Genomic DNA, 27,542 nt, shown 5'->3' on the forward strand with positions numbered 1-27,542 from the left:
TCTGCAGCTCTCCGAGTTTTAATGGCACGGGGAAAATGCAAGTTTGCTCTTCTCTGGAGTCAGAGAAAATTACAGTGTTCCTGTGCCATCAGTTCTAATGATGTTTCTGGTTTCATAAGAGCCGATTTTGCAACATAAATGAAATAGGCATCTCTCATTGACACCGTATCAATCCCTGAAAATACACCTCGTGTTAATGTATCCGTCTGTAATTGAGGTATTGCAAATGTTGAGTGCTCTCACATCATCAAGAGGCTCAGAGGTTAAAGAACTTCTTACTGAACTGGGAGTGCAATCCAGTGGGGGAAATTATTGCTAGCTCCAGACAAGATGCTATAATTTCCTTTCTGATAATATAGGAAGCCAGGATGGCGTAAAACTTCTTGTTAAAACAGATCGTGCTATAAGATAAACTCCCATTCAGAAAGATTTCCAGCTTTTGGCATAGGGAAATAAAATGTGTGGGAAAGAAATACTAGGAGATAGACTTCTGGAGCAGTCCAGCAATTTAAACTTGGTTCTAATTACTGCAAATATATAGAGCTTGAAATTTATTCTTAGCTGTCAATATTTACTGTCTGTCTGTAGACACTGAAAAGTATTAAATGTTTAGCTCTTTACAAACATTGTCATTTCTGAGATGAACTGGCAAGAAATTGTGAGACAGGCTGAAATATAAAGATGATGTAGAATGAATACAAGAGGAGAAGGGGTTGTCTAGAACGTATTCCAGTCTTTTTGGGTCTGAATACTCTTCTGTGGGAGTCTGGGAGAATCCTAAGCAGATGGAGCAAAATGATCTGATCTGTCTTACCTATTTCTGCTCTTTGGTAATGCCATGTTATTCCAGTTCCCTCCGCTCCTCCTGAGAATGTCACTGCTGAAGCCGTGAGTTCCACCCAGATCCTGCTGACGTGGGCTGCAGTCCCCGAGTCTGAGCAGAATGGTCTCATCCTGGGGTACAAGGTACGGAGTTTCACATTGATTTTTAATGCATTAACAGGAAATGATTTTGTTATATTTGTTATGTAATATTCACCTGCTGCATATTCATATTATTACAAAGTCAGCTGGAGAAGATACAGAAAATGTGTTGTCTTTGAAAGGAGTGAGAGGTGAATATAATCTCATTTTACACTGTGTGAAAAGGAGGAATCTAAAATGCGTGTCCCTCTCTCTGGTCCTCGTGCAACAATCTGCTTCCTTCTGTATTTCGTCCGCGTTTATCCTGCAGATACTTTTCAAAGCAAAAGATTTGGACTCTGAACCAAAGAGCCAGACAGTGAGAGGGAACCACACCCAGTCTGTCCTGCTCTCCGGCCTGCGGAAGTTCGTCCTCTACGAGATCCAGGTGTTGGCGTTCACTCGGATTGGGGATGGAGTCCCCAGCTCTCCTGCAGTGATAGAGAGAACCAAGGATGATGGTGAGTTCCAAGGTCACCAAAACAACCATTTTACTTGGTCCAGCCTTTTACCACTGCTTTGTTTTAGTGGTACAAGTGTAGCTGACAACTGCTCTAAGGCTGCTTGGATTTTGGGGGAAATTTTTTTTTCCAACTTTGATCCCAAAGGACTTCAACCATAATAGGATAACTCAGCACTATTCCATTGGTCATGGGCTCCTTCCCTGCAGCTAGTGAAGAGGAAAAAAACTTTAAAAATTGAACTCTGAAGCTTGGTGTAGATAATTTGTATTGAAAACAACTTTAGAGCCCAATTATAAATTCTTATTGAAGTTCAATCATGCTAAAAAAATTAAAAAGAGTGCTGCAATTGAAAGCTATAAACAAATCTGGGTCTGATTGGACTGAAGGAGAAAGATGGCATTTGCAACTTCAGTAATCCATTCTCCTTTTTTTTTTTCCCCAAAAAGAATAAGACATTGACCCTGGAAGATGATCATACCAGCTTCCTTTTGCAGCTGCCTCCAGCGCTTCCCATAAGCTCAGAGGCTTCCCAGTGCAGTTGGATGTATTGAAGGAACCCAAGCAAGCCCCTTGCCCCAGTGCTCCCTGGGCACACTGGTGTGGTGGGAGCATTCCTGATGATGGAATTCTACAGAAATTTAGTTCAGCACTTAAAATATTTTTGCCTTTGTGGATGCTAAAACTAGTTTTAGTTTCATTACCTTTTCAGGAATAAATAGATTCATATCAGCGTGGGAGGCTTCTATTTAAGTCTCTCTCTCTTTTGCATTGAAATTTTTCTCAATAGTAAAGGAATAAACATTGGTTTCTACTAGTAACTTCATTAAGGTACTCTGGTTGGGCTGAAAACATTCCCACATCTGGCTTAATGAAACATTTTCTGTGCAGGGAAGAAAGGAGTAGGAGCAGGAAGGGACAAGAACAGGGACAGCAGCTCCCTGACATTTTTTTAGCCTTTTTCTTAGCATACTGCCTGTGTGGGGACCTGGCTTCTCTATGAAAGGAAAAATTAGAAAAATTACTGTTAGCAGAACTCTTCAGGGAGAGAAAAAGCACTCCATGAAATGTACATATTGGGCTGTAATGAGAAATACTTAGAACTGTTTGTTTTGGATAACCCCATTATAGCAGTTCCCTCCTTAAGTGCATGTTGGCAAATGAAACAAATTGTTCTTCCATCTCCATACCCCTGACATAAATATGTTGTGTCTCCTCTGGGCTCGACTTAATTAAAAGTATCACCAGGAGTAATGCAGGTGGAATTTGTGCTGAAGGGGAAATTTCGTGGATGCTAATGTATGAATTAGCATCTCCTCACCTCGTGGACCCGGGATGGTCAGCACAGCCTGTGTTAATGTGCGTCTCACCTGCCTCGGGTTCTCCTGCTCACACCTGAGTGTTTAAGATGCAAATGTTATGTCAGGAAGCAGTTCAAAGCCAGTGCTGATGACACAGAGAGGGGATATTATTCAATTCCAACAGGTATGAAGTGGATTAAGCTATATAATTCTGTAAAGGCAGCTCAGTGACTTGCTTTATAGTATGTTCTCAGCTACACCAGTGGTGATGCTGCTGTGAGAAAAATCATTCAGGGTTCAGAGCTCCTGGTGCAGTAGAAAAACACTATAAGGTGCAGATTCTGTGTCATGTTTGGTATTCCTGAGTGTTGGAGACATTGGCCATGGACAGGACTCCTCAGAATAAATTTATATTATGTACATGCATAGGTGCTCCCAACCATTTACGTACTGGGGATCTACAGCCTGGGCTGTAATTCTGTACAGGGTGAGCAGAACACTTGTAACCCCTCTAACATACAATCCTTGCTGCCATGATCTCTGTTTTTCTTTCCAGCCCCTGGCCCCCCTGTGAGGCTGGTGTTCCCCGAGGTGAGGCTGACATCCGTGCGGATTGTTTGGCAGCCACCAGAGGAGCCCAATGGAATCATTCTGGGTAAGATGGAGCAGCAAACCCTGGGCTGGGAGGAGAGGGCTGGAGATCAGAGCAAGCTGCAGCCACTGAGTTTTCCTTCCCCTTGCATATAAGCAGATCTGTGGCCTAAAGAAAAGAAAATATGTCGGTGTCAGCTGCGAGACTGTGGTGAGGAGAAAAGTCTGTGTGGCTCCATGGTTTGTGTTTTCTTGAGCCAGAATCTGGTATCATTCAGGCACTGTGTTTGAATGTCATCCCTCTTCCCATCTGCATTTGGGTTGGTAACCTGTCTGGATGACTGTTGGGTAAACTGCCTGGAGACCTGGATTTTCCCCACCCTTGCCAGGCATGCCCGATGTTTCAGTATCATGTGTGCTTCCTTTTTATTGCTTCCTTTGGATAATACTGTCTGACAGGTCACAAGGAGTTAAATCATATTTGGCTTTTCATCAAGGACATGAGAGGCAGCAAGGCACGACAGGAATTTGTGAAAAACCTTCTCAGCTTCCTGCTCTCGTAACTCTTGGGTTACCTTGGCAATATGTTCACCAGCCACTACTTGTACTTAAAACATGAAGACTTTTATAATGTAAGAATCCATTGCTACCTCTAAAATTAATGTAGTTCATAGTTACCCAGGAATTTTGTGTTCTCTGCTGATGTTAAACACATTTTACCGTAGTTCTAGCTGGTGAGTAAAGATTATTGTCTCAATTCTAAAAACAGAAGCAAAAGCTTTTGGTTTTTTGTCTAGTTCTCAATCTGACAGACCTTTCTGCTTCTAATTGCACTGCCCATTCAGGTTCATGTGTAGGCTTTTAGCAATATTTCCTAAAGCCTCCCTTGCTGGGTAGAGGGCACTTGCTTAAAATGCTCCTGCATTGGTGGCATCCCTTAAATACAGGACTGGTCCTGCATTGGGCTTAAATCTTGGGTCCAGAACTCAGTGTTTGCTCAGGTGTGTTATTTACCAAAGTGATCCTGGCACCTGAAGATGCAGGAAAGTCATCAAATGGCATCCAAAGGCAGACACTGCAGGATTTTCTGAGCACGAGGAAGAGTCTGTGTGAAGCTTGGCAGCAGTGAGCTGCCAGAGATGGATCCTTGCAGGGTTTCTCTGCAGCTCAAGGAAGATTGGCTTCCAGGTTGTCTTGTGGGTTTGATATGTTGCTTTTTTTTTTAAAGGAACTGTGTGACCTAGAACTTGCTCTCAGCAGAGATTGGGATTTGAATCACAGGATGTGGTTAAGGAGAAAAAAAAAATCATTTGATAGAAATGATGAGAAAGCACAAAAGACATTTTGCTCCCCCGACTGTGTTCCCAACCTCTCACGTTGCTGCACTTTGTCAGCTTCATTTGCTGAAGTTGCAAGCTTGGTGGAGGAGGAACTCTCCTTTATTCTGTCTTTGCAGAATTCTTTGTGCAGTGCATCCCCCCTCAGCTGGTTCTTACTCATTGCCATTATGTTGATGGTAAAATTGTACAAGTGCAGGGTTGGAATGAAAGGGGGAGGGTGTCCCTTAAAAAAATCTTTGGCATGTTTAGTGTCTGTCATTGTTTCCAATGACTTTCACAGTCCATTCCCAGTAATACATCCCAGTATACTTCATGCAGTCCTTGACTACACTGATGGTGTAACTGAGTAGGTTTATGTCCCACTATTAATTCCTGCCCTTTTCCTCAGTACACTTCCAGGTCAGCCAGTCCTTCCTTTACAAGTACATTAAGCTTTTTCTCTTTAAGTTAATTCACAGATGCCTTTATTGAATTTCATCTCACTGATTCCAGACCATTTCTCTTCGTTACCAAGATCTCTTTAAATGACACTCTTGTCCTCTAAAGTGCACACAGCCACTCACAGCTTGGTGTCATTTTTGGAGTTTGCAAGCAGACTGGCAATTCCATCAGCCAGGCCATTAATGAAAGTATTAGAACCAGACTCATTCATGAGGTCTCATGAGAGCTTACTTAATACATCCTCCCAGGTTGTTAGCAAATCATTGATTGCAACAGTTTTTTACTTTTTTTTTTTTATCATCTCAAAATGTGCAGTATTTTTCTTAGATTCTATTTCTCTTGTTTGCTTTTGATGGGACTGTGTGCAACCATATTAAAGTCTTACTCAAAGTCAATGTGGATCATACCTGCTCTTCCCACATGGCCAATTACACTGTCAAAATGGAAAACAGATTATTTGATATTTATTATTTGCTCCAATCAAACAGATATTGGCTGTTCCTTAGCACGTTATTATCCTCATGGATGCTTGTATATTGACTCTTTTTTTTTTCCAGGATCTTTCTGGGTATTGAACTTGAGTTAGATTTGTCCATAATTCCTCTAGTTGGTCTTGCCTCATTTTAAAAGGCAGTGTAGTCTGTTTGCCCTTCTGTAACATTTTGGGATGTCACCTGTCATCTGCAAGATCTTGAAGAGAACAGCTAATTATTCAGAGATGGCTCCCTCTAGTTATATAAGCACTGCAGGGCAAATTTCATGAGGCCTTTCTGACTTGATTACATCGAGCTTAACTAAATATTTGTTAACCTGCTCTCTATTCCAGCCTACATCCCTACTTATATTGTTGTCAGTTTTGATTTGTGTTGAGTCTCTAGTCAGCATCAACTTTCTGTTGTGTGTGAAAATGAAGGAATGGAGGTATCAGCCTCACCTGTCTTGTGCTTATCTTTTCTTCCCACTGTTTGACCTGTCCTCCTCCTCTCTTTCAGATTTCTAATGTATTTATAAAATCTTTCTCATTGCTTTTGATGCCCTTAAGGTTATAACTCACCTTGCCCTTTAGCTGTTCTGTTTTTGTCCCTATGTGCCTGTGCTGTCTATTTATACACTCCCTTAAACCTTTGTCCTGTTTCAACTTTTGTCCAATTCAGTTTTGATTTTCAGGTCATTAGTGAGCTCTGAATGCAAACATATTGGCCTCTTAACATCTTTTGTCTCTGTTGGAATTGTTGTACCTTTTTTTTTTTTTTTTTTGTCTCTTCAGGTCAGCAAACCTGAATTCCTTCCCAGGGGGGTGTTACCTGCCAGTTCCCCCAGTGCACTTCTTTGAAGTCCATTGTCTTTATTCAACAGTTCCCACTCTTTCATTTTTTTCCATGGTAGAAATACTGAGGTTCCTGGAGGAAGTAGTTGCCTGCCAATGGCAGAGAGAAAAGTGAAAATTGCTCATGCTGGGTACTTCTGTGATCTCTCCTAAGAAGTGAGCTGTGCTTCAAAAATAGATAACACCTCAATATGTAGCATTCTAAGGAAAGGTTGCAAATTTTGTTGGTTTTTTTTTTCCCGTTCACTTTTTAAATCTCATTACTATAATGAACTTCCAAAACACCTTGTGACCCACCCTGGGTCAAGTGCATCGAAGTAGAGTTATTGGGAAAAATAAGTGAACTCATTTTGTGCAGTGCCCTTCTATTCACTCTTGGGGTTGGAAAGAAAAACCACTTGCGTTGCAAGAGCAACTTATATAGAGAGCCTTTGAACTAATGTTCCTGCTCTGCTTGCCTTGTCCTCTGAGTATACATGCACCTTTGCAGCTAACATTTTTGTAATCTATATAAAAACACGCTCTAGCATTTCGGAGAGAGATTAGCAGGATGAAATACTGGCAGGCGCCAAGAGGGAAAAAACCACTTGTTTGTTTGTTTAAATATTTTACAGTGGAAGACTGTTAGATGTTTCCCTTTCTCCTTTTGGGAGTGTTATGGTAACCATCTGAGGCTTCACTCTGTCTTCTTTTCTGCACTCAGTTCAGCCAGCACCCACATAGTTCCTTCAAATACTATGAAAGATAAATGATGCATTAATGTGCATATGTGCTCTTCAAGCTATGAGCTTCCCCTAAAAACGAGAGCTTAACCTGCATCCTCCTGGGCCCTGGTTAGTATTCCTCATGGTACCCTGGTATTTAGCGTTTACCTGAAGCTTTATTGCGAAAAAAAGTGTAAGAACTCCACCGAGAATTAGAACCGAAATTGGATGTAATCCATGTTTGCAAATTCCTGTTTTGATCCCAGGCTGCATTTGCACACCCGCTGGCCCTGAAACAGATAAGCAGGGAAGGCAACAAACGGGATTGCTGCTCCGCCCGTAACCTCCCAGGATCGTTTGCCTTTCCCCCAGTCGTGTGACAAATTAATAAGTGTTTGTATCTCTGCAGCACCGTGGCCTGCACGGGCGGGTGCTGTCAGTTCTGAAGGGCTTTTTGTGTGGTGATGAGCTTGAAAGCTTTTTGATATTCATGGTGTGTTGGCATCCTCCCGCCTGTTTGCTCTGGGGAATCCACCGGTTGTGTTACGGTGACCTAACATTTCACAGGCAGTTCAGACTGTTGCCATTTATTGAGTTGAGAAAGTGTAGCTCGTGGAACTGCTCACAGTTGTGCAAAAAGTACTCAGAAAGATGCTAAAGTAAAAAAAAAAAACAGCTGGGTTCAATGAATAAATAAATTCTTGAAGAGTTGAACTTTCAGGGGTTTTTGGGGGGGTTATTTTGTGATGTTTGGCCTGGTGAATGGCAGCATTCCCAATAGCAGCAGAGATTTGGGATCTGATGCTATATGGGGAAAAAATTAAGAAAATAATATGAATTCCTCTTATTGGCCATCCAGATACTTCATGTTCTGTAAGATACTCCTTTCTCCAAAAAGTTTCCTCTGATCACCTTTTAAAGATTTGACTTTCATTCATAACATTTGATTTTTTAATTTTTTTTATTCTAATATATCTGCAACATCTTACTGTTGTAATCTAGTGAGGAAAGGAAGCTGCTTATTCCTCCACTACAGCAATTGCCTTTTACAGCCCTCAAGCATACATTAATTTCTCTTTGAACACTTTCCATTTACCTCTATTGATTTGCCTTGTTTGATTTCACTTAACATTTCCTTTCTTCTCCCATCCCTTGTTGCTGAATTCATCAACTTAATAATTTTATCTTTTTGATCTTGTGTTAGCCCCAGTTATTATCCAAGCTGTAGTTTAAATACTGAGTCTTCTGTGCCACTCAGAAAAAGTAAAAATAGTGCTTTTTATGTCAGTCTGTATCCTGGCTGTCCCAAACTGTGCAATAGGGGATGCAGGGGATCAAAATGCAATGCTGGGTGTCTCTTAGGTGGGTTGTAGGTAGCAATAAGAGCGAGATGAATTCAGGTGTAGAAGTTGGTTATCTACCTTAAAATCAGACCCATGGAAGTGTTGATTTTCTTAGGAAATCTGTAAAGGTGACAGCTCTGATTGTGTAAACTCTGCCTGAGATATCCAGGAAAATAGATATTTACCCAGACTGTCAGACAACACGTTAGAGGTAGGAGAGGGCAGTGAGAGCTGATGCTGTTTTTCACAGGGATGCATGTCAGAGAGACAGGCTGTGACAAGTGATTTCCTCTTTCTCATGGCTAAATTAGTTTTTACACTAGCCATGGACCCACTCTTGTGTAAGATATTATAATGGCCTAGATATGTGTTCCTTTGCCTAACCTGAGTGTGTTTGTAATTGGCTTTCCAGCACGAGTACCACCATTTAGCAGTAAATAGTTATCTTTTTATTCCCTCCTTACATTTTAACTACATGTTATATTTTACAAAGGTTTAGAAAAGAGAGGAAATTGCTTGACAAGGATATGTCCCAGATATCATACTTATCTTTTAATGACTAGATAAATCAACTTTTCTATTCTTTTAATATTCTCTGTTTCCCTCCAGGTCTTATTCTTTACGTCTTATGTCCCTTTATCAAGCTTCTTTAGCCATCTTAGTTGCTTCTCCCTTCATCTTTCCTGCTGCTGTAAAAATTTCCCCAGTGCTTTTCTTTGACTGTTTTTCCTCCTTGTTAAGATTCTGCACTGGGGTTTTCACTCCCACATTCTTCACATCCGTATAAACAAAAAAGATCATATGTATCAGTTCCTTCTCCCCATTGCTCTCTGTCTTTCTGTAGACTTTAAAAAAGATCAAAATATTACAGTATTAAAGGCACAGAAATACTTCAGTGGAATATATTGGACCAGTAATGGAAGAGCTAGTCCCATGGATAAAAGGAGGTAATTTGGAGGTAGAAAAATGAAATGCTGAAAGGGTAAGACCCTCAGACTTTGCTGGGATCTAAGCATGCTCAGGAGCTCTGAAAAGTCAGGCCACTTTTTTTCTTATTACATTAGAATAGACTATTTCAGTTGGAAGGGACCTACAAAGATCATTAAGTCCAACAGACTAACCACTGCAGGGCTGACCAAGTTAAAACATTATTAAAGTGTTGGTGCAATCAAATTGTTCCATGTGAAGCAGCAATGGCTGTTGCCCCACGTCCCCAAGCACCTGCCAGAGAAGAAAGGACAAGGATGCAGTGGTGCGTTGTCAGTGGCACTGTGAGAGTCAGCACAACAAAATTAATACCATCTGTATCCCAATTAAATTCCACTGTTTATGATAGAGTGGCACCACACGCCAGTGGCATTCATTCCAGGGGCTGCAGGAACTCTGGGCACGTGGCAATTGTTGCATATTCACAGTGGGAAATAAATGTCCCTGAGTTTTGTCTAATAGCTATAGGTAAGATAAAGCCCTCAGATTTCATGCACTGGCCTTCCTGAATGAAGCATGCCGGGTTTGGCTCTCCTTGGTCTTGTTACAGCCAAAATGTGGTGGGAGTTCAAACTCTAGCTGGGATATTAATTCCGTGAGAAAGGGATGGCTCAGGTGCTGCGGATCCCTTTTGTCATTCGCAAGACGAGCAGAGGGTTGGCAGAACTCTGTCATGACTGTTTTGTTTTCAGCTGGTTTGATTTGGATTTGTTGGCTGCCCTCTGCCCTGTTTAACTCCATGAAGCGTTTAATCATACATTCAGCTCAGGCAATAAAACCCTGCATCGGTTCTGGTATTAATTGATTTTGGAAGTCAGCTGCTGGACTGGAAGTTACCACCGAGCTCCACAAGTGAGAGCCTGATTCAATTGCTGGGTTTACAGAATGGATTTGAACATTTGGCAGACCCTCTTTGGGGGATGGTTGTTGCTTAGTGGTGCGTGAGAACCCTGGAAGCCCTCCTTGCACAGTCGAGTCATTAATAACACGGGCTAAACTATGAGCTCCTGATTGTCAGACAGGGTGGAACGGGGCTTATCACTCACAGGCATCATCAGCAGAATTGACTATTGAGAGCTGCATGGATGAAGCAGGACCACACAGCTTGCAGGCTGCTCCTTGGACTGTGGGCAAGGGCAGCGGTGTTGAATGACAGAAGAAGGGTGGGTTTATTGGCAGTTCTGGCCCCAGTGCACAGTTGCAGGGGCGTGGGAGAGCTGGGGAAAAAGCAAATGCAGAAAGGAGGAACAAGCCTTGACTGGTTGATAAGACTGCACAGTTTGGGCAATCCAGCTGCTGGAGCTGCAGCTGGAGAACCTTGAGTTCGAGCCAGTGCTGAAACTGTGAGAGGGCAGAACAACCCCTGAGTGTGGGTGCACACACATGCACACGTGTGCTGGGGTGGAAAGATGAAACTGGAGTGTTGCCTTGAACCGCCTCAACCAGGTGACATATTGCACCAGCTCTGTTTGTTCCTTTGATTTCCAAAAGGTACCAGTATGCTCAGGAAAGATTAAACTGTTTTTGCATCTTGTTGGTATAAAGGATGGAATGTGAAATGGGTTTTGTGGCAGTTACGTTCAGTAGGCCCTTGTGAGCACCGCCGTGTGTGATTTCCCTTGTAGCATATGGCATCTGCTGTAGAGCAGAGTTTTACAACAGCAAAGGAAGTAAATTACTTTCTTCTGATCTCAGATAAGTAATTATGATAAACTAATAGTTCTGGTGCTCTTTTGTCCCTGCTAGTAAAAGCAGCTCACCCTTTCCCCCTCTCTGGCTGGTGCTGTGCTTGCAGGGTACCAGGTCGCCTATCGCCTGGCCAGCAGCAGCCCCAACAAGTTCACCACGGTGGAGGTCGGCTCGACAGTGCGGCAGTTCACGGCCACAGACCTCACCCCGGAGTCAGCCTACATCTTCAGGACATCTGCCAAGACCAGGCAGGGCTGGGGGGAGCCCCTGGAAGCCACGGTGATCACCACCGAAAAACGAGGTAATGCTTCCAGCCGCGGGTTGAGAGCCTTCCCGTGCCTGCCTGGGAGCCTGAGCTGTGCTTAGGGGAGTTTTAATAACAGCCCACAGCCTGTACACCTCCTCCTTCTCACCCCATAAACCTGCCCCAAACCATAGCAACATCATGATTTGAGAAAGCAAGACAGACTTTTATGAGGCACAGTTCTTCTAACCTGCCGGGCTGTTGGAATTGATTTTTCCATCAGCTGCTATATTGGCCATATGCAGCCTCCTTTTGCAGTCAGATGGCTTTTTTTCAGCTCTCTCGTTTTCTAGAAAGATTGCAGTCTTAAGAAAGTAAGTGATGGATGAATTATATTGATTAAGGAACGCAAAATGAGAGGCAGTGGTGTTGCAGAATTTCTCCACAGCTCCTCCATTGTACCTCAGCCCTGACCTAATGTGTCTGTAATTACTCTGGCCTTTCACTGCCACACGCTCGAGCAGAGCGTTTGCATCTGGATTGCCCAGACCTTTTCTGTTTCTTCCATCAGCCGTAAAATGGTTGTTTGCAATCTGCATCTCTGGTCAAATTCTGTTCTGAAGGGAATCTGCCTGAAGTCAGCATTTATACATGTCTATAAATGAAACCAGATGCTGAGATACCAAACGTATCAAAATGTGAAAGACGTGTAAGGTATTACAGGATCTGCTCTGCATCATTGCTTGTTTTTAATGCTTTGGCTCAAGTAATTGCTCCTTCTTCCAGTTTTAGAACAGAGCTGCCAGATAGAAAAATTGCATTTTCTACTTGTTCACGAAGGTTTGTTTCTGTTTTTTTTTTTTTTAATTCAGAGCTAAAAGAGGATATTTTGGTGAATATGTTGGTGGAGAACAGGAGGATGGGTTTTCCTCTGGTCTTGCACCATATGCAAAGGATGTATCTGGTCCCTTGAGCTGACAAAGTCAAAAGCAGCCAGGGTAACTTTACCAGCATCCCTGGGTTTTGCGTGACGTGCTGCTCTGACCCATTGTGCTGTCTGGATATTGATCTTTAAGAAAACTACTCACTCAAAAGTCAAAACCATGCAGCTTGTGTGATTTATAAAAATCACTGCTCAGAGAGAAGCACACTTCAGCAGGTCACCAGGGCAGACCTCCTCAGATGTCTTTCAACTGTTGTTAGAACTTTTACATGTGCTTCTGGGCCTGGTCTTAGTTCTTGCCCCATTCTTGCACTATAATACAACCAGTTACATTTACTTTTAGTTCTTAAAGTGTGCCTACTAAGTAATCTTTTGTTTAAAGTCCTTTCTACACCTTGCAAATCATTTAGGGCAAGAGTAAGGATTTCCCATTTTATTTGTCCGCAGTGTCTTCCCTGTTGTTTTCCTCTAACACTTCTAAGAAGAGAGGGCGTTGGTCTGATGCTCAACCACCAGCAGCAAGAACCTGTGAGGTGCATTTCAACTACTTCTGGCCTGTGTGGTTGGAGTTAAAATTCCCACTGGCATAGCCCTCTAGGTCATGTGCAGCCTTCTCAGTGCATAACAGTGCAGTCCTCAGAGAGAGAACCTCTGGAGCTGTATTTGAAACCTGAGAATGCCTCTGCTAAAGATACTGTCCGTCAAAGAGATTTATCTGCTCAAGGTTTCTTCCACCCCTGTCTGATTGCTGTCAAAGGGGAAGTTCAAAGTCCAGCATGTGGAAGCTTCAAAAAAACCCACCGTGCCAAATAAAGTGGAGTCTCAAAGCTCAGAGCCTCTCCTTCTCAATAAAATGTGCTCAAATTTCCCAGACCTTGCACGAGGATACACAATAGCTCAAGTCAGAACTCCCGGCTCTGCTGTGGGAACAATGATCCCTTCTTGCTATCAGTGCTTTAGGGTTATCTTGAGAAGGCAAGTCATAGTATAGTATGAACCCTTTCTCTTTTTGATGGACAGCTCTGCTGAGTCTCTACACATGCTATGGAACCAAGAGTTAACTGTATAAAGTGTAGGGAGAAGAATGTGTATTCTCACATCAGCAAGAACAATATAAGGGGGTGATAAAGAAATTTATCCAGTGCAGCTATTCTGCTAACAAGAAATCAACCCAAAACTTGTATATATGACAGTGAATATCCTAGAGTAAAAAGATATTTTACTTCCATTAATAAAAATGCATTTGATATCCTTGTAGTCCTCGATACTGAGGTAGACAGACACAAAAAAGTCCCTTGAAAATTAGCAAAATTGGTCACTCGTGTCCTTGTAAATTCCTTGGATAAGGAAAATACAATTTTTTACATTTTACAATGATACCTGTAATTTATAGATCCCAAATTATATTGTGGCTGTGTTCTCCAGAGGTTCTGCTGCAGTGCTTTGTATCTACACAGTGATACTTCAGAATAATCAACACCAGTGTTCAGGGCAGAACTGAGTCAGAAAATGTAAATGTAGCAAGAAATTAAAAGTAGTCCATAGAGTCATGTAGACTGGTACAGTCAAGCCTTACATTCCTGCACAAACAGCTCACCTTAGCATTTGCTTGTGGCTAAACTCCCATAAATAAACTCTTTATACTAATGGTTTTGTACAAACAGTCAGGGAATATATCTTGCAACACAGAAGATTTTAAGATCTCCCATTAGCAGCGGAAGGAAACTGAGCCGTGGGAGACTGACTGCAAGATCTGACCTGCCCACAACAGCAAAGCATATCAGCAGAGTTTATAAAATCCCTGCATGACACTCACTTCCTTGGATGGAATAACCTGCATACCTGTCTCAGCCTGTCAGTGTAAGGCACTGACCTTTTGCGTTGTACTGCGGCTCGCAGGCTGCTGGCACCCAGGGCTTCCTCCAGCTAATAGCTTACAAGTCTTTGGGCACTGATGTCAGCAGGAGCAGGCTGCAGAGAAATGCCAGAACACACAGGAAATGGTTTTAGGCGGTGGCAGGGAAATGAAGTGCTTGCCATATGGAGCTGTGAGGAACCAGGCAGGCAGAGGTGTGTTTATGGAAACAAGTGCTGATGAAGTTGAATTGAATTGCTTCTCAAAAGCAAGTCACTGCGGTGTCTCCAATCAATTTTTGCTTTATTACATGCCACACATTTTAATCAGAATCAATAATCTTCATGATAAACAATTAAACAATTATTCCTCACTCTATAGAGTTTCTCTATTGAAATCGATGGAGTGCTGAGATGCGGTGACGGGAAAGGAGATCTGTAATGAAACAGTTGGGGACTGGCATGCTTACACCTGCATTACCATTCCCTGCTCATCTCAGAGGTGTGCTGGTAATTACTCTGGAGGGATCTCCCTCAGCACAGGCTGATTTGACTTTGCAGGTTCAAGGTTAGTAGGTACAAAGGGAAGAGCTGGGAAGCTCTGGAAGTGACCTGCTGCAGGTGCTCCAGCCCCAGCTCCCCACTAGCTCCAGGCTGGGGTTTGGAAGCAGCAGCACCAGGAGCTGCTGATGGTTCCCAGATCCTTGCCAGAGAGGGCTGGTGCAGGAATTCAGTATCAGCTGTGTGTGCTTGGACTCTGCAACACAACAGCCTGTTCCAGCTCATCCCTTTCTCTCCTTTGTGCCTCGACTGGGCAGCAGCTGGGGGAAGAGGATGCTACATAGCACAGAGAGAACAAAGTCTCTGGTACAAAGGAGTAAGAATAGGTTAAAAAGTGAGCTAATTTATAGGCAAATTCCTTCAAAAGAGCAACTGCAGACAGAAGCACAGCTGAGTTTCAGTAAAGATTGCCTTGCTTTGCTTGATTGCCAGTCCTAGTGATTATTCCTTGACCTTCCAGACCAAGACCCCCCTCAAGTTTGAGGTTCACTGCTAGGAAGGTGTATATTCAATGCTGACCTTTGATGCAGGGAGATAAGAGTCAGTTTTAGTGCTCCTCTTTGCAGAAGAAGGTTAAGGAATGGGATGGTTGTATACTTCATGGGGCAAATCCAAAAGTTCAGTCTCCTGTGGCATTACCACTATGAAAATCTGATCAGGCTGTCACATTTTATGTTGTCTGGAATTTCCTCTCAAAGCAGCACCGAATTATGGTTTAATTGCAGAACGACCAGCACCTCCCAGGCAGGTGATGACCCCCCAGAGCGACGTGTCCTCACGGAGTCTGCTGCTGAAGTGGGTCCCTGGAAGTGATGGATCTTCACCGATCCGATATTTTACAGTCCAAGTGCGAGAACTGCCCAGTGGAGACTGGCAAACCTACTCCTCTTCCATCAGCCACGAGGCGACGTCCTGCATTATTGAAAGGTACCATATGATCCCAGGCTACCATAGAAATTCCCACACTTTCCCAAGAGCTGGGAAACCAAAACGAGCATCGCTCAGCTTGACAGTCTTCTTGGGAGGGAGAGAGGTTAAGTGAGGTCACTGCTCCCATTTTAGAGGTGGTGTTATGAACAGCAGTTGAGAGATTTGCTGAAGGTCACGCAATAAATCTAATTAAAGTTGGACTGCAGTGCATCTTTTTGAAGCCCTTCCTGGAAGCTCAGCACCGCAGATAACACCACTCAGGCTAAATCATATGTAGCTACACAGTGCTCTGTAAAATACAACTAGTTAAAAATCCTTTCAATACTGACTGATGTTAAAATCCACTCTGAATGCTGCATTGCAATTATCTCTATATAAGCTTTTCCAGATGAAATGAGAGCCATTTTTATCTGTATTTTCCATACTGAAGTTTATAGATAGCATCGGAATGTTTAAACTTTGTTATTCAGGCTTCATTATATCTTCAGCAATGCTAGTGTAATTAAAGTCCTTGTAACATTGGCAAAAGTAATTGAATGTCTATGAGCAGGTACTTGTTTTGCTGTCCATTTCCTCTGTTGACGAGCTGGTACAAATCTGATTATTTCTAAAAAGCCGTGAGCTTTAGGAGAATCAAGTATTCAAATCATTCAGATACAGATTTTTCAAGCCAGTTATAAAAGCAGCAGTGGCTATGGTATATGACAGCTCACTGGTCCTGTGCCAGCACATTTCCAGTCAAAACCTGTAAAAATAAGGCAGCCATCTATGTCATTTAGACTTGGCATTGACGTGACTGAAAACAAAAGATTGGAAACAATGATTCACGTTATTCAAGTTGCTATAGGTAAGTAATGGTGTCCTAATAGGGTGGCACTGCTTAAAGAGATTTCTTCTGCTCCTTGCTAAAAGCATTTTCCTGTGGAAGTCCGGAAGAGTCGTAGATGTGAGAGTGCTGCCCATCAGGATGCATTATCCTTGATGTTTAATCATTCCTTACAAGTAACTTTACTTGGGTTTGCAGTCAGTGTTACATCTGCCAGCGGATGGCTAGACACTACCAATTAATTAGCTAAATCCCCTGTAAGTTACAGCTCTGCATTTCAAGCCTCTGCCTGTGACTCCAAAGGCAGCCTCCCCCTCACCTTCCCCTGCCAAGCCAAGACAGAAGCATCTCTGTGAAGGTTGTGTCAGCTGGAAATCACTCTTTGCATATCTTAAAGCCCCACATAGATAAAAGAGCTGCAGGGAACCTGTTGTTGCTGTCTTTATTAAATAATCCAGGTAATAGCATTAATTTGAAATTCAGTAGGAACAAAATGCACTGATCAAGTGGTGTGGTGTAAGGGATTAGTCAGGAGGCTGATGCTCTGAATTCCAGTGCCTGCTGTGCACTGGCCAACCCTGGGCATGTTACCTGCCTCCACCTGTAATCCCCCTCCATGCTCTGAGGATCAGTTTTGAGGATATCTCAGCAAAGCACCTTGAAAGCCAGGTTTTGCACAGCCATGCAGAACTTGAATAACAGCACAGCTTGTCCTTCCCAACAAGCCCCATCCATAGGCTGCTCTATGAGTTGCAGCTTCACGTCTGTTTTCTGGCACCCAGTTCTGTGGTGAATCCAGGAGTGTTTTTGGGAACTGAGGCCAGTGGACATCTGAGAAGATGCTGATGGCAGCAGGGGTGCAAACACCCCCACATCACGAGGAAGCTGGGGGAGGCCTCAGAGAAAAGGCAATGGGGAGAAGAGACAAACTGCTGAATGACTTTGGTTGGCAATGGGCAGGTTCTCTGTAGAGGCAAGTTGTGGTGATGTGGGGAGGTTTCATCCCTCAGCCTTATTTTTTACGTTCCACAGCTTGAACCCATTCACCTCTTACAAGCTGCGAGTGAAGGCAACCAACGACATCGGGGACAGCGACTTCAGCGCGGAGACAGAGGCGGTCACGACGCTGCAGGATGGTAAGGCAGGAGGACCTCCACGGGGTGGGCACTTCCCAGGGCTCCTGGGTCTGCTGGACCCACTGCAATGTGATTTCCACTGGGACTGTGCAGTGAAAATCAACAGCCGATGCAGGTTTGTTCATAGGATCTGATACAGGTAGCATGAGATATGGCTGAATTAACAGGCAGCCTCAAGTGTCCTGCTGTGCCCTCTGACAATGAATCATACTTTCAGGAGTCTCAAAATGGAATTAAACTTCGTTTGATTGGCTTCCAAACTCTGCACTAACCATTATCTTTGCAGAAATTGAATAATTTACAAGAGATCATTAAAAATAAATGTAGAACCTTGCATACATTTGAAGAAGTTTCTTCAGTTGTTTTCCCTCACAATCCACATCAGTCTGCAGTAAGGCAAAATTGCTGAGGTATAAGTAAGAAAGAGTATGAAGCTCCTGGAAACATGAGCATTTAATCCTGCAGATCAGGACTAATAAACTGTGAATGACATTGACAAGGCTTTTATTTTTAGCCTTAGAGATCAGCTTCTAATTCCTTGATTGTATAAAGTCGATGCCTGAATGCAGAAGTAGCTCTGATGTCTTAAATGGAGAAAGGAACTCTGCAAAGTATGAAAAAGCATCAGTATGTACTGTTACCCTGGAAAATTGAGTAATACTGGGATACATACATATATAAATATATATATGGGTGTTGTGAGGTGGGGATCGATCTCTTCTCCCAAGTAACAAGTGACAGGACATGAGGAAATGGCCTCAGGTTGCACCAGGGGAGGCTTAGATTGGATATTAGGGAAAAGTCTTCACTGAAGGGGTTGTCAAGCACTGGAATTGGCTGCCCAGGGCAGTGGTGGAGTCACCATCCCTGGAAGGATTTAAAAGATGTCTAGGGGATGTGGTTCAGTGGTGAACTTGGAAGTGCTGACTTAATGGTTGGACTCAATCATCTTAGAGGTCTTTTCCAACATGAACGATTTTATGGTTCTATATACATGGTGCTAGAAATTCTTCAGGATTTCTTACAGAGCAAGGAGTGAGGACACCGAGATATAAAAGCAGGAAACCATTTTGCAAAGCAGTGTTTAAAGACTGTGATCTTGAAATCAGAAAAAGAGAGGACACTGCTCAGGAGTATCCGAAGCTAAACAAGAACCCATGTAACACCTGAGCAATGTGCCAAGCAGCCTTTTAATGGCATCCTTCCTGCCACCTTCCTGCGCAGCCGCTGCGGGATCGGTGCGGGCTGTGACTGCGCTAATGAGGCAGCACTGACTCACTGTTTCAGAATTTAAAGTTTTATTTTAAATTCTCTTTGAATTTAGCTACAGTGAATCCAGAGTTGTGCTTGGCCTCCTCACAATGCAATGGGGAAACGCTGTGAAAGCTTCTCACCTCCTCAACAAACTCAACATTTATTCTGCTGAGCAGACCCGGTGCTGCCACCAGAGCATTGTGCTGTGGAGGGCTATCAGTTCCTGATAAGCCTTTGCCTCCTGTGTTTGAGCTGCTGTGGTGCCTGTATGTGCTACAGGCCATGGGCACAGGAAGGGGTTAACCTGTGGTAAATCAAGCTGCCCTAACTAGAATAATATGTGACTATTTGACACAGACTCCTAAATAGGAGATGGGCTTGCCCCAACTGTGGCATAAATCTCATGAAGAATCTGGGAGCAGTTTGCTCACACTTTGGAGCCCTCACGCAGCTGGTTTAACTTCCTTTCAAATGAGCACCCAGTGGTTTGTGAGCACTGGCTGCTGCAGTTTCCTTCAGGTTTATGCCCTCAGCTTTTCTTGTTCCTGCTCAAGCTGCCAAGGCCACAGGTAGAGCAAGGGATGTAGGAGAAGTGCCTGGCTTCTGCCCAGGTTCCAATATCCATATCCACCACACTGCTTTTGAGACCCACCACGTAGCAGTTGGGATGGAAGATTTTCTTCAGCAGTGAAGAAGGAGAATCTGAGAAATAAAAGCTGCCTCTTTTCCACCCTTTTGCCATAACTCTTTTTGTTTCATTTTTCTCTCGTTTAGTTCCAGATGAACCACCTAGTTCTGTGTTAGTGACTCCCCACACGACTTCCTCTGTCCTTGTGCAGTGGCAGGTAGGTAAAATGAAAAAATGTGATATTTCTGGAACAGATTTTTGGTTGCTTTGACTTGTTGACCTTAATGGTACATTGCCAGGGACATTTTCCTGAGCTGGAACTATTGTAGTAAAGTTTAAGGACTGCAGCTACTTCCTTATTTTCCTGACCTAGCATAGATTTTAGTGATGGATGAAAATTTCTGACAGTTGCTTTTACTTTTTGCCCCATGAGAAGTTTGGGAGGTAAAGGAGTTTCTGTAACCATGTCCAAGGTCATTACTTGTCAGATTCTCCTGTCCTTTTGTTGATATTGATAGATGTGCATCTTTACATGGAAAACATTCCATGGAGTGCAGCGGCGGTAAAATCAGGTAATCAAAAGGCTCCTTTTGGTTCACATCATGTCTGTCCTCCTCCTGCTGCTGAAATGATCAGAAGCCTGAGATCAGTGCCTGAGATCCCATTCATACCTCTGAGGAACTCCAGGTGCCCTTTTGGCTCTTCGAGAGAGAAAAATCGAGACTTCTTCAGAGAACAGAAAGAAAGAAAGTTTGAGCTCTCCATGATCCCTCTGAGCTGGACGGGGAACTATTCATGCCAAGTCTGCATTTTATATTGGCATTTCCTCTGCCTCCTTTTATCTCTCAATCCTGGCCTCCTGGGCGATGCAGGAACATTTTGTGACCCGGTGCCTGAGGCTTCTTTTTGCAGAGTGGGCATTAATAGAGGGAACCCAGTGGGGTACTGCATGTTATCCATAACCTATCCTGGAAAGCCTCTGCCCACCCTGCTCCCAAGACAATGTCCCCCACACATAATAAGGATAACTTTGGACAGATTGCATTATTGTGAAAAATGTACATATGCGTTTACAGTACAGATGGGACTCCTTTCATTTTTGGAAGAAAAATATGTGTACGAGGGTCTGTTTATTGCTGCGCAGCAGCACTTTAAAAATATGCCTGGCTGTGCTCCTGGGTGACTGGCCCGAATTCACCAGCATAATCCTGAGCAACAACATTGCTTACAGCATGTTGAGCAAATAGGAGACATGTTGAGCAGTTTTACCAAAGGAATTAGGGAGGGATGTGAATCTGCCTCCCCACCTACAACTACAGCCCACAGCGAAGGAAAGAAAGGTATAGAAAGAGAGGACAAAGAGGATGTGAGGCAGGATGGGCCAGGGAAATAAACATTCCCCCAGTTGACTGATTATTGGTGTGTGGTTAATGTGAAATAGGTGGTTGTTTAGGTAATTGGATGCTTTTTATTTCATGAAAATGAAATGGGGTTGTTGTGCCAGAGCCATCTCAAGGGAGTTGTGGGCGATTACATGTCATTACTACATGTGTATTAATAGGTCCTGGTAATTCAACCATACTATATTTTTCAAATAAACAAAAGTCTTCAAGTCCCACAATAGCCACCAATTAAGAGGAAGTTTCACAGCAGTGTCAAGGAAATAATGTAAACTGCAAACAGCAGTCAAGCTTAATGGGAGAGTGGGTTTCTAAGCAAAGCTAAATTTTTAACTTTGAGCTCTGTTAATAATTCACAAAACAAACTCTAGATGCACTATCTGGGCTTTCAGCTGCTTGGTCCAATCAGTCCGTTATTTTTAAATTTAGAGGAGGAAGAAAATAAGTAATTTCCATGGAGGTCTGTTGTATCAATAATGCAAGGTTATTTCAAATGTTCTGGAGGATGTTACACTTAACATCAGGATCATGTACTGTTCTGCTTCTACCTTAGAGAGAACAATTATTCAAACTTACATTTTGGTCTTTTTTTTTTATTTATTTTTAAACAGCACAAAAATATTTCTCTTACTTCTGTGCAACATTATGGGCTGCCACTCATAATCATTTTACCTATTTCAGCAGATCCCTCAGGCCTTCCTACAAAATCCTAAATAATCCATTACATCAAAAGCAGAGTTTTGTCCATGGAAGACAGATAGGAAGGGGAAGACCTGACCTTTTATCAGAGTACCCTTTTCAGGAAAGAATCTTCATTTCAATGCAAGGAGAAAGACAGTTTGCAAACCATTTATTTTCTGAGCTTTCCTGTCTCAAATTTCAAGGAAGAAAAAAATGGAGAATCACATGATAGCATAGAAAAGCATTGTTTGCTATGAACAAATCAGTGTCAGACTGTAAAGAGAATTTAAGCTTTACCTGTTAAGCAGTTACATGGCAGGGCAGGCAATAGCAGTCTTTCTCAGCTTCAGCAAGGTTTTCCTTCTAAGGTTCTGTAGGATATTCCATCTCAACGTTTTTTCTTTAATTTAAAAAAGATTATTAGTAGTTAAAATGGGAGAAGTCAGAGTGGGGCAAGGCCACTGCTGTGCTGTGGAGCCCTTCTCTGTAAGGGCACCATCAGGGCTAAAGCAACTTCAGTATAACATAGAAAACAAAACAGAGGAGTCAAAAGATTGGAAAAGAGAAAAGATCAGGAGAGAGATACTAGTAATTTCCATTAAACCACATCTCATCTCCTTGCACAGGAGAGCGTTTCAGCTGGTCTGTGAGCCATAACGTCACTGGGCAGCTCTGGAGAAGGCACTTTGGTCTATTTGCTTAGTCCCTTGGACAAGGGGCTCAGTCTGAGACTGGGAAAGGCTGTTGTACAAGAGCTTGATTTATTTGCCTTGTAAAATGTAGTCGTAGAGGGAATATGATTGCCCTTTCTAAAATACATCACAGGAGTAAACACCCCACAGGGAGAAGAACAATTTAACCCAAAAGGCAATGTTAGCACAGGAACAAATGGTTAGAAACTAGCTATGAATTATTTAGATTAGAAATTAAATGAGGGTTTCTAACCACCCAAGTAGTGAGGCTTGAAACAACTTTCCAACAGGAATACTGGAAAGCAGAAAAATCAGCTTGTTTTCAGGTGGAGGTTGCTCTCTTGGCGAAAGGGACTTTAGGCAGGTGGGCCTCTGCAGTGGTGAGGTCCCAGTCCGGATGATTCCTGAGTTCCCTCACAATCCTGCGTTCACAGAATCATCCTGTAATGCAGATGCTAAATAGTAGTGAAAGGTGGTCAGAGCTTCTCCAAAGACTGGAGAACAATAACAAGCATGAAACAATGATGAATAAAAGATCTCCAATCATGCAGAGGAAGAACAATGAAGTCTTGGGATGATTTGGGTTGCTTTCAGCAGGCTCTGTGCAGGACAACTGCAAAAGAAGGTGGCTTCTTGCAGGCGCAGCTTCTGCTCCTTTTCCTGGTGGCTGTGTATGTTCCTTATACTCTGATTCACATAATTTTCTTTTTTTCATTTCCATGAACTGCAGTCTCTGTACTTAAGTCCTTCAGCCCTCACCCAAAGCAAAGTCCTTTGCTCCGAGACAGGACAGTTGTCTCTCCCCTCTTGCCATTGTAATGGAGTAATGGAAAATTCTTGTCATCTCTGGAGGCAGAAAGCCAAGTTATTACCAAGGATCTTCCTCCTTTCCTGTAAAAATGTCCTTACTTTCTTCATTAAAATTACATGTGGTATTACCTTCTATTGTCACAGCATTTCATACCAGCGGTTAATTTTTACACAATGGACAGAAGGCTTTTCCTTAGTAAAGTTCTCAAGGCTGGCAGGGATCTTTCTGGATTAGAGGCGAGATCATCATTAAAATCCTTTTCATTTATAGTTTCAGCCCCTTAAATTTCAGTACAAGAATCTTTAGAAGATAAATGGCTCAGGGCATCTTTTCTTCTCTGCAGTTCTTAGCCTGTATTAGGCTCATGAAAGTAATTTTTTTCCCAAACATGAAGAATCCCTTTGCTTGTCTCTATTTAAGCAAGCCACTCAGACAAAAATCTCCTTTTCAGTGTACTGGCTGTGTATCTGTATCTGAAGGAGGATGTGAGGGGCTGCTGAAGAAGCCTTGCTGAGGTATTATGTCTTTGAGCATCTCCCAGCATGTTGCTGAAGAAAAAAATCTCATGTCTGAGCCAGCCCGTGGCCAAATTGCTCAGAGCTGTTATGGAGGAGACCTGGGTTTTTCTGTGGGAGTGGACGTGTGGAACACACCAGAGCCCATCACACCGTGACTGCTCTCTAAATGTTTTTACGAGGTTATTATTAGACCTAGTTTCATCTTCCTAATTAAAGCCAGAACAAACCAATTCCTTTTTATTTTCTCATCAGTCTTTCAGTAAAATAATGCCAAATGAAGAATGCCCTATGATCAGTCCCCAAGGAAAATACCCACTAAAGGAATTCTGTCTTTAACAAAACAATCTGCTTCTTTTCATCTTAGAAGAAGTGAAATACTGTTTGGCTGTTCCACTGTTGGTGGCTGACAACCTGCATTTCCAGGAACATGCTTATTTATACTCTTTATCACCCACAAGTTTCCACAAGTTTCAGTGGAGCAAGAAGGAAAGGAGCTTGGCTCTTAGTGGAGTACATCGGGTGTGGATTTTGTAATGGCCACAGCTGAGGGAAGTCATCACAGTTGCCTTTAACTTGTGTTTTTCAAATTACACAGCCTTCCACCCTGCACATTATTAATGTCTGTTTTCACCAGAGCACTGTCCCCCTTCACACAGGGCCTGTGTCAGCTGCTGCCCGTGGTGATGGATGTTTGTTGCAATGCACATCTTAACAAGCGTGTTCTGAACATGAATGTTTTTCAGCCACCCAAAGTGGAGAGTCTGAATGGTTTGCTGTTGGGATACCGGATCTACTATCGGGAGCTGGATTATGACACTGGACCTGGAAGAGAATCCAAAAACATCCAGAACCCTTCAGCTTTACGAGCAGAGCTCACACGTAAGCCTACTATAGTTTGGCCCCTAAAATATCCCAGAATGGTAATCTGTCATTACACCAGACACTATAAGCCCTCTTGCCCCATGGAAGTAACACATAAGTCTAAGAGTGCTGGGGATAATTCAGGTTTTACACAATCAGGGTGAAGATGTTGAAAAATGCAAGTAAATCCTGTGTGATCAGCACTGTCATGGTCCGTGCTAATCTCTGCCAGCATGCTGGAATTGATGGTCTGTCCCCCAGATATCCTCTGATTTCCTGCTTTTCACTACTTCCAGTTCATGATTACTCTGGTATACTTTGTTCTACCATTAGACAAAAGAAAGACGCTTCATTTTCCTCAGCTGGCAACTTTTTTCTTTCTCGCTATTTTTTCAATAGTTTTTATAATTGGCATTTTGTTTTTCTTTTTACTGTGTAAGAAAACAGCTGAGGAGAATTTTTAAATAGAATTTTTACGATTTCAAAGCTCTTGTCCATATTTTAGAAGAAAACAGTAAGGATGAGCAAGAATTTTTAGATGCATGCTTTCCATGTTAGTCACTAGGATTTATGGCTCACATGGAAAGAAGGTGGAGAGGGAGAGGAATAATAGAAAAATGAAAAGGCTTTTTAGACAAAGACTAAAAAGGAAATCAGAGGGAAGAATAGGCAGAATAAGGTGATGGAAGGCAGAGATGTGATCACTCAGGAGCCTGAAAGATATGGTCCAGCAATGAGATGTGCTCACGGAGGGACCAGCTTTTGTCATGTTTGATGGCAGTGGAATATTCACAATAAGATAATACTCCAAGAGCAGCAGAATAGGGCTGAGTGAGACTGTTTTAATATCTTACATCATCTTCCATGAACCCTGAACCCATAAAAGTGATTTCTACAAAAGCAAGAGTGAATTTTTGTGAGGGTCTGGGAGAAGTGGATGCTTTAAATATAACGTAAGCACCTAACTGTGACCTCACTTACATGGTCAGTGCTAATGAGATTTCTCAGGCTGTGCAGTTTTAACCAGGACAGAGTAGAGATGTAAAGCTCTTATAGGTGCATAAGGGATTTTCCCAGACAAAAGCTGAATGACTGTATACATTATCATGAAGTAATGATTTTGGATGCTCTCACAAGCCAGGGAGCCTGTGAAACCAGCCGGTTTCCTCTTTTCCCTCTTCTCTCCTGGCCCTGCAGCAATGTTCCTAATAGCTGTAGAGTTGAAAAAACAAGCTGTACCTCTCCAGGGAGTCAAGAGAGAGAGAGAGAAAGGGGTGGAGACAAGTGTATTTTCAGATAAATTTCCCTCTTTCTCCTCATAATTCTCACCTTAGAACACCTCTGTTCCTCACTGACCCGCAGTTTTGCACAGCTTAGCATCTTATTACAATTCACTCACAGCAGGAATATTGAATTCTTTAAGTGAAACTGTGGGAAATCTAACTCACACTTAAAGAAACAGGTGCTGTCCTAATGTAAGTGTTCACTCTCTGGCCCACGTTCCAGGTCTTTCCCCTGCAGCTCTTCAGGTTTTGAATTTTGCATCTTGAGAAATCAGGATGTAATGCACCATTGAGAGTTTTCCCCCTTAGAAATCGTTTGGTTTTTTCCTCATTTGTTCTGTTTAATCTAAAAGTCAGAACATTTTTGTGTTGTGTATTTGCGAGTTCCTCTGTTTGAGGAGGAAATGAAACAGCCCCGTGTGAGCGAGGCGCTTTTGATGTGTTACGAGAGAGTGATGTGATTTTATTGCCCTTCAAGGTATAGTCCTGCAGCTTAAACTGTGTATGGGTGTGCTGCCTCATTTGCCTCTGTCTCTGCTGTACATCATTTGCAATAACTATTTCCTTGCACTGTAACAAGCTTTCTGCTTTGCTTACCCTGAATAGCCCAAAGCAGCTTCAAGACAGTGAACAGCAGCTCTGCATTAACGACGTATGAATTAACACGTAAGTGCACATTGCCTTTAGATGAGACTCTTTGTAATGGTTCAAAATACACTGTAGGCAAACTCCTATGGCTCTCCTCAGTGGATCCAGCAGAAATCAACACAGATTAATGATTCTGCTTTCTCCAGTTTCTTTTTCTTTAAGCCTTTGCTTTCCCTATGCCAAGAGACATGGATGATGCAAGTAGGTAGCTGTTGTAAAAACGTGGCTGCTGGGAAGGTAAAACATTATTGACTGTAACAACCCAGTATTGCTGATGCTAAATGAATTTTGATTTGCTTGCTACATATTTTGCAGTCCATGTGAGCTTAGCTGTATCACATCATTAGTTCTATGATTCAAGCACTGCGATGCTCAGGCATTCCATGGAGTACGAGGCCAGTTTAGAGAGGGCCCAATGAATTTATGTGCATCTCCAGAGGTGTTTTCAATTGGAAATGAATAAAATAACATTCGACAGAGTTAAAAGGCAAGTTGCTTTGTGGTGATGATGGTTCACTAGATAGGTTTTGCCCAAGGCTTTTGAGTCACAGATTGTGATGGGCTAAAAAAAAAAAACAAAAACATGAAGCCCTATCCCCACTGAAAGTTGCATGCATGAACTCTCATGTGTTCCATTTTCTTCCACATCCAGTTAACACTAAAATCTCCCTTGTGGCTTTTCATGGCAGAAAATAAAGTTTCACTGTACAAGCTGCCCACGACTATATCCTATATATCCTACTACTTTTTGTTTGTTTATGAACTTAGCTCCATTACTGCTGATTTCCTTGCTACATATTTTGCAGTCCATCTGAGTTTAGTGGTATTGCATCAAAAAATTAGGGATGTATCAAATATCATTTTCAGTATGCCCGAGACTGGGGAATGATGCTGGACTCAGAGTCAGATATGGGAGCACAACTCTTGTAAACACTTCTATGAAACTGAAATTAGACAAACTTATATAATTAGGCTCATTGAACCTTACCAAACCAATGGCATACTGTCAGCCACCGAGTTAAGGGGACTCTCTGATTCATAGATAGCAGGGAAAATTATTGGCAAAGGGAGAAATTTGGACCCCTGGCCATGCGTGTCTTAATTCAAACTTCATTTAAATAGGGC

At 42.6% G+C, this 27,542-nt stretch overlaps 2 protein-coding genes across 5 annotated transcripts in view; one reads left to right on the forward strand and one right to left on the reverse strand.

The window, feature by feature from the left end:
* Nucleotides 1–27,542, forward strand: part of SDK1 (sidekick cell adhesion molecule 1) — a 395,504-nt gene that overhangs the window by 317,934 nt on the left and 50,028 nt on the right. For 2 of the 4 annotated variants that reach the window (XM_064673195.1, XM_064673194.1), the window contains exons 27-35: nucleotides 851–966; nucleotides 1,235–1,424; nucleotides 3,282–3,380; nucleotides 11,254–11,448; nucleotides 15,475–15,676; nucleotides 17,538–17,641; nucleotides 19,670–19,740; nucleotides 24,369–24,504; nucleotides 26,376–26,435. In XM_064673195.1, the coding sequence (XP_064529265.1) occupies nucleotides 851–966; nucleotides 1,235–1,424; nucleotides 3,282–3,380; nucleotides 11,254–11,448; nucleotides 15,475–15,676; nucleotides 17,538–17,641; nucleotides 19,670–19,740; nucleotides 24,369–24,504; nucleotides 26,376–26,435 (1,173 nt within the window). Of the gene's footprint in view, nucleotides 1–850; nucleotides 967–1,234; nucleotides 1,425–3,281; nucleotides 3,381–9,794; nucleotides 9,927–11,253; nucleotides 11,449–15,474; nucleotides 15,677–17,537; nucleotides 17,642–19,669; nucleotides 19,741–24,368; nucleotides 24,505–26,375; nucleotides 26,436–27,542 lie in introns of those variants that run through there. The other 2 variants (XM_064673196.1, XM_064673197.1) reach the window with 2 other exon arrangements.
* The window catches only part of RADIL (Rap associating with DIL domain), a 227,949-nt gene continuing 225,086 nt past the window's right edge, over nucleotides 24,680–27,542 (reverse strand). Inside the window, exon 17 of the mRNA XM_064673198.1 lies at nucleotides 24,680–24,689. The gene's annotated coding sequence lies outside the window, so the exon portion shown is untranslated. The remainder of the gene's footprint in view (nucleotides 24,690–27,542) is intronic.

The sequence above is a fragment of the Pseudopipra pipra genome, chromosome 16 (genome assembly GCF_036250125.1).
Source record: "Pseudopipra pipra isolate bDixPip1 chromosome 16, bDixPip1.hap1, whole genome shotgun sequence".
In the NCBI taxonomy this organism is placed as follows: Eukaryota; Metazoa; Chordata; class Aves; order Passeriformes; family Pipridae; genus Pseudopipra; species Pseudopipra pipra.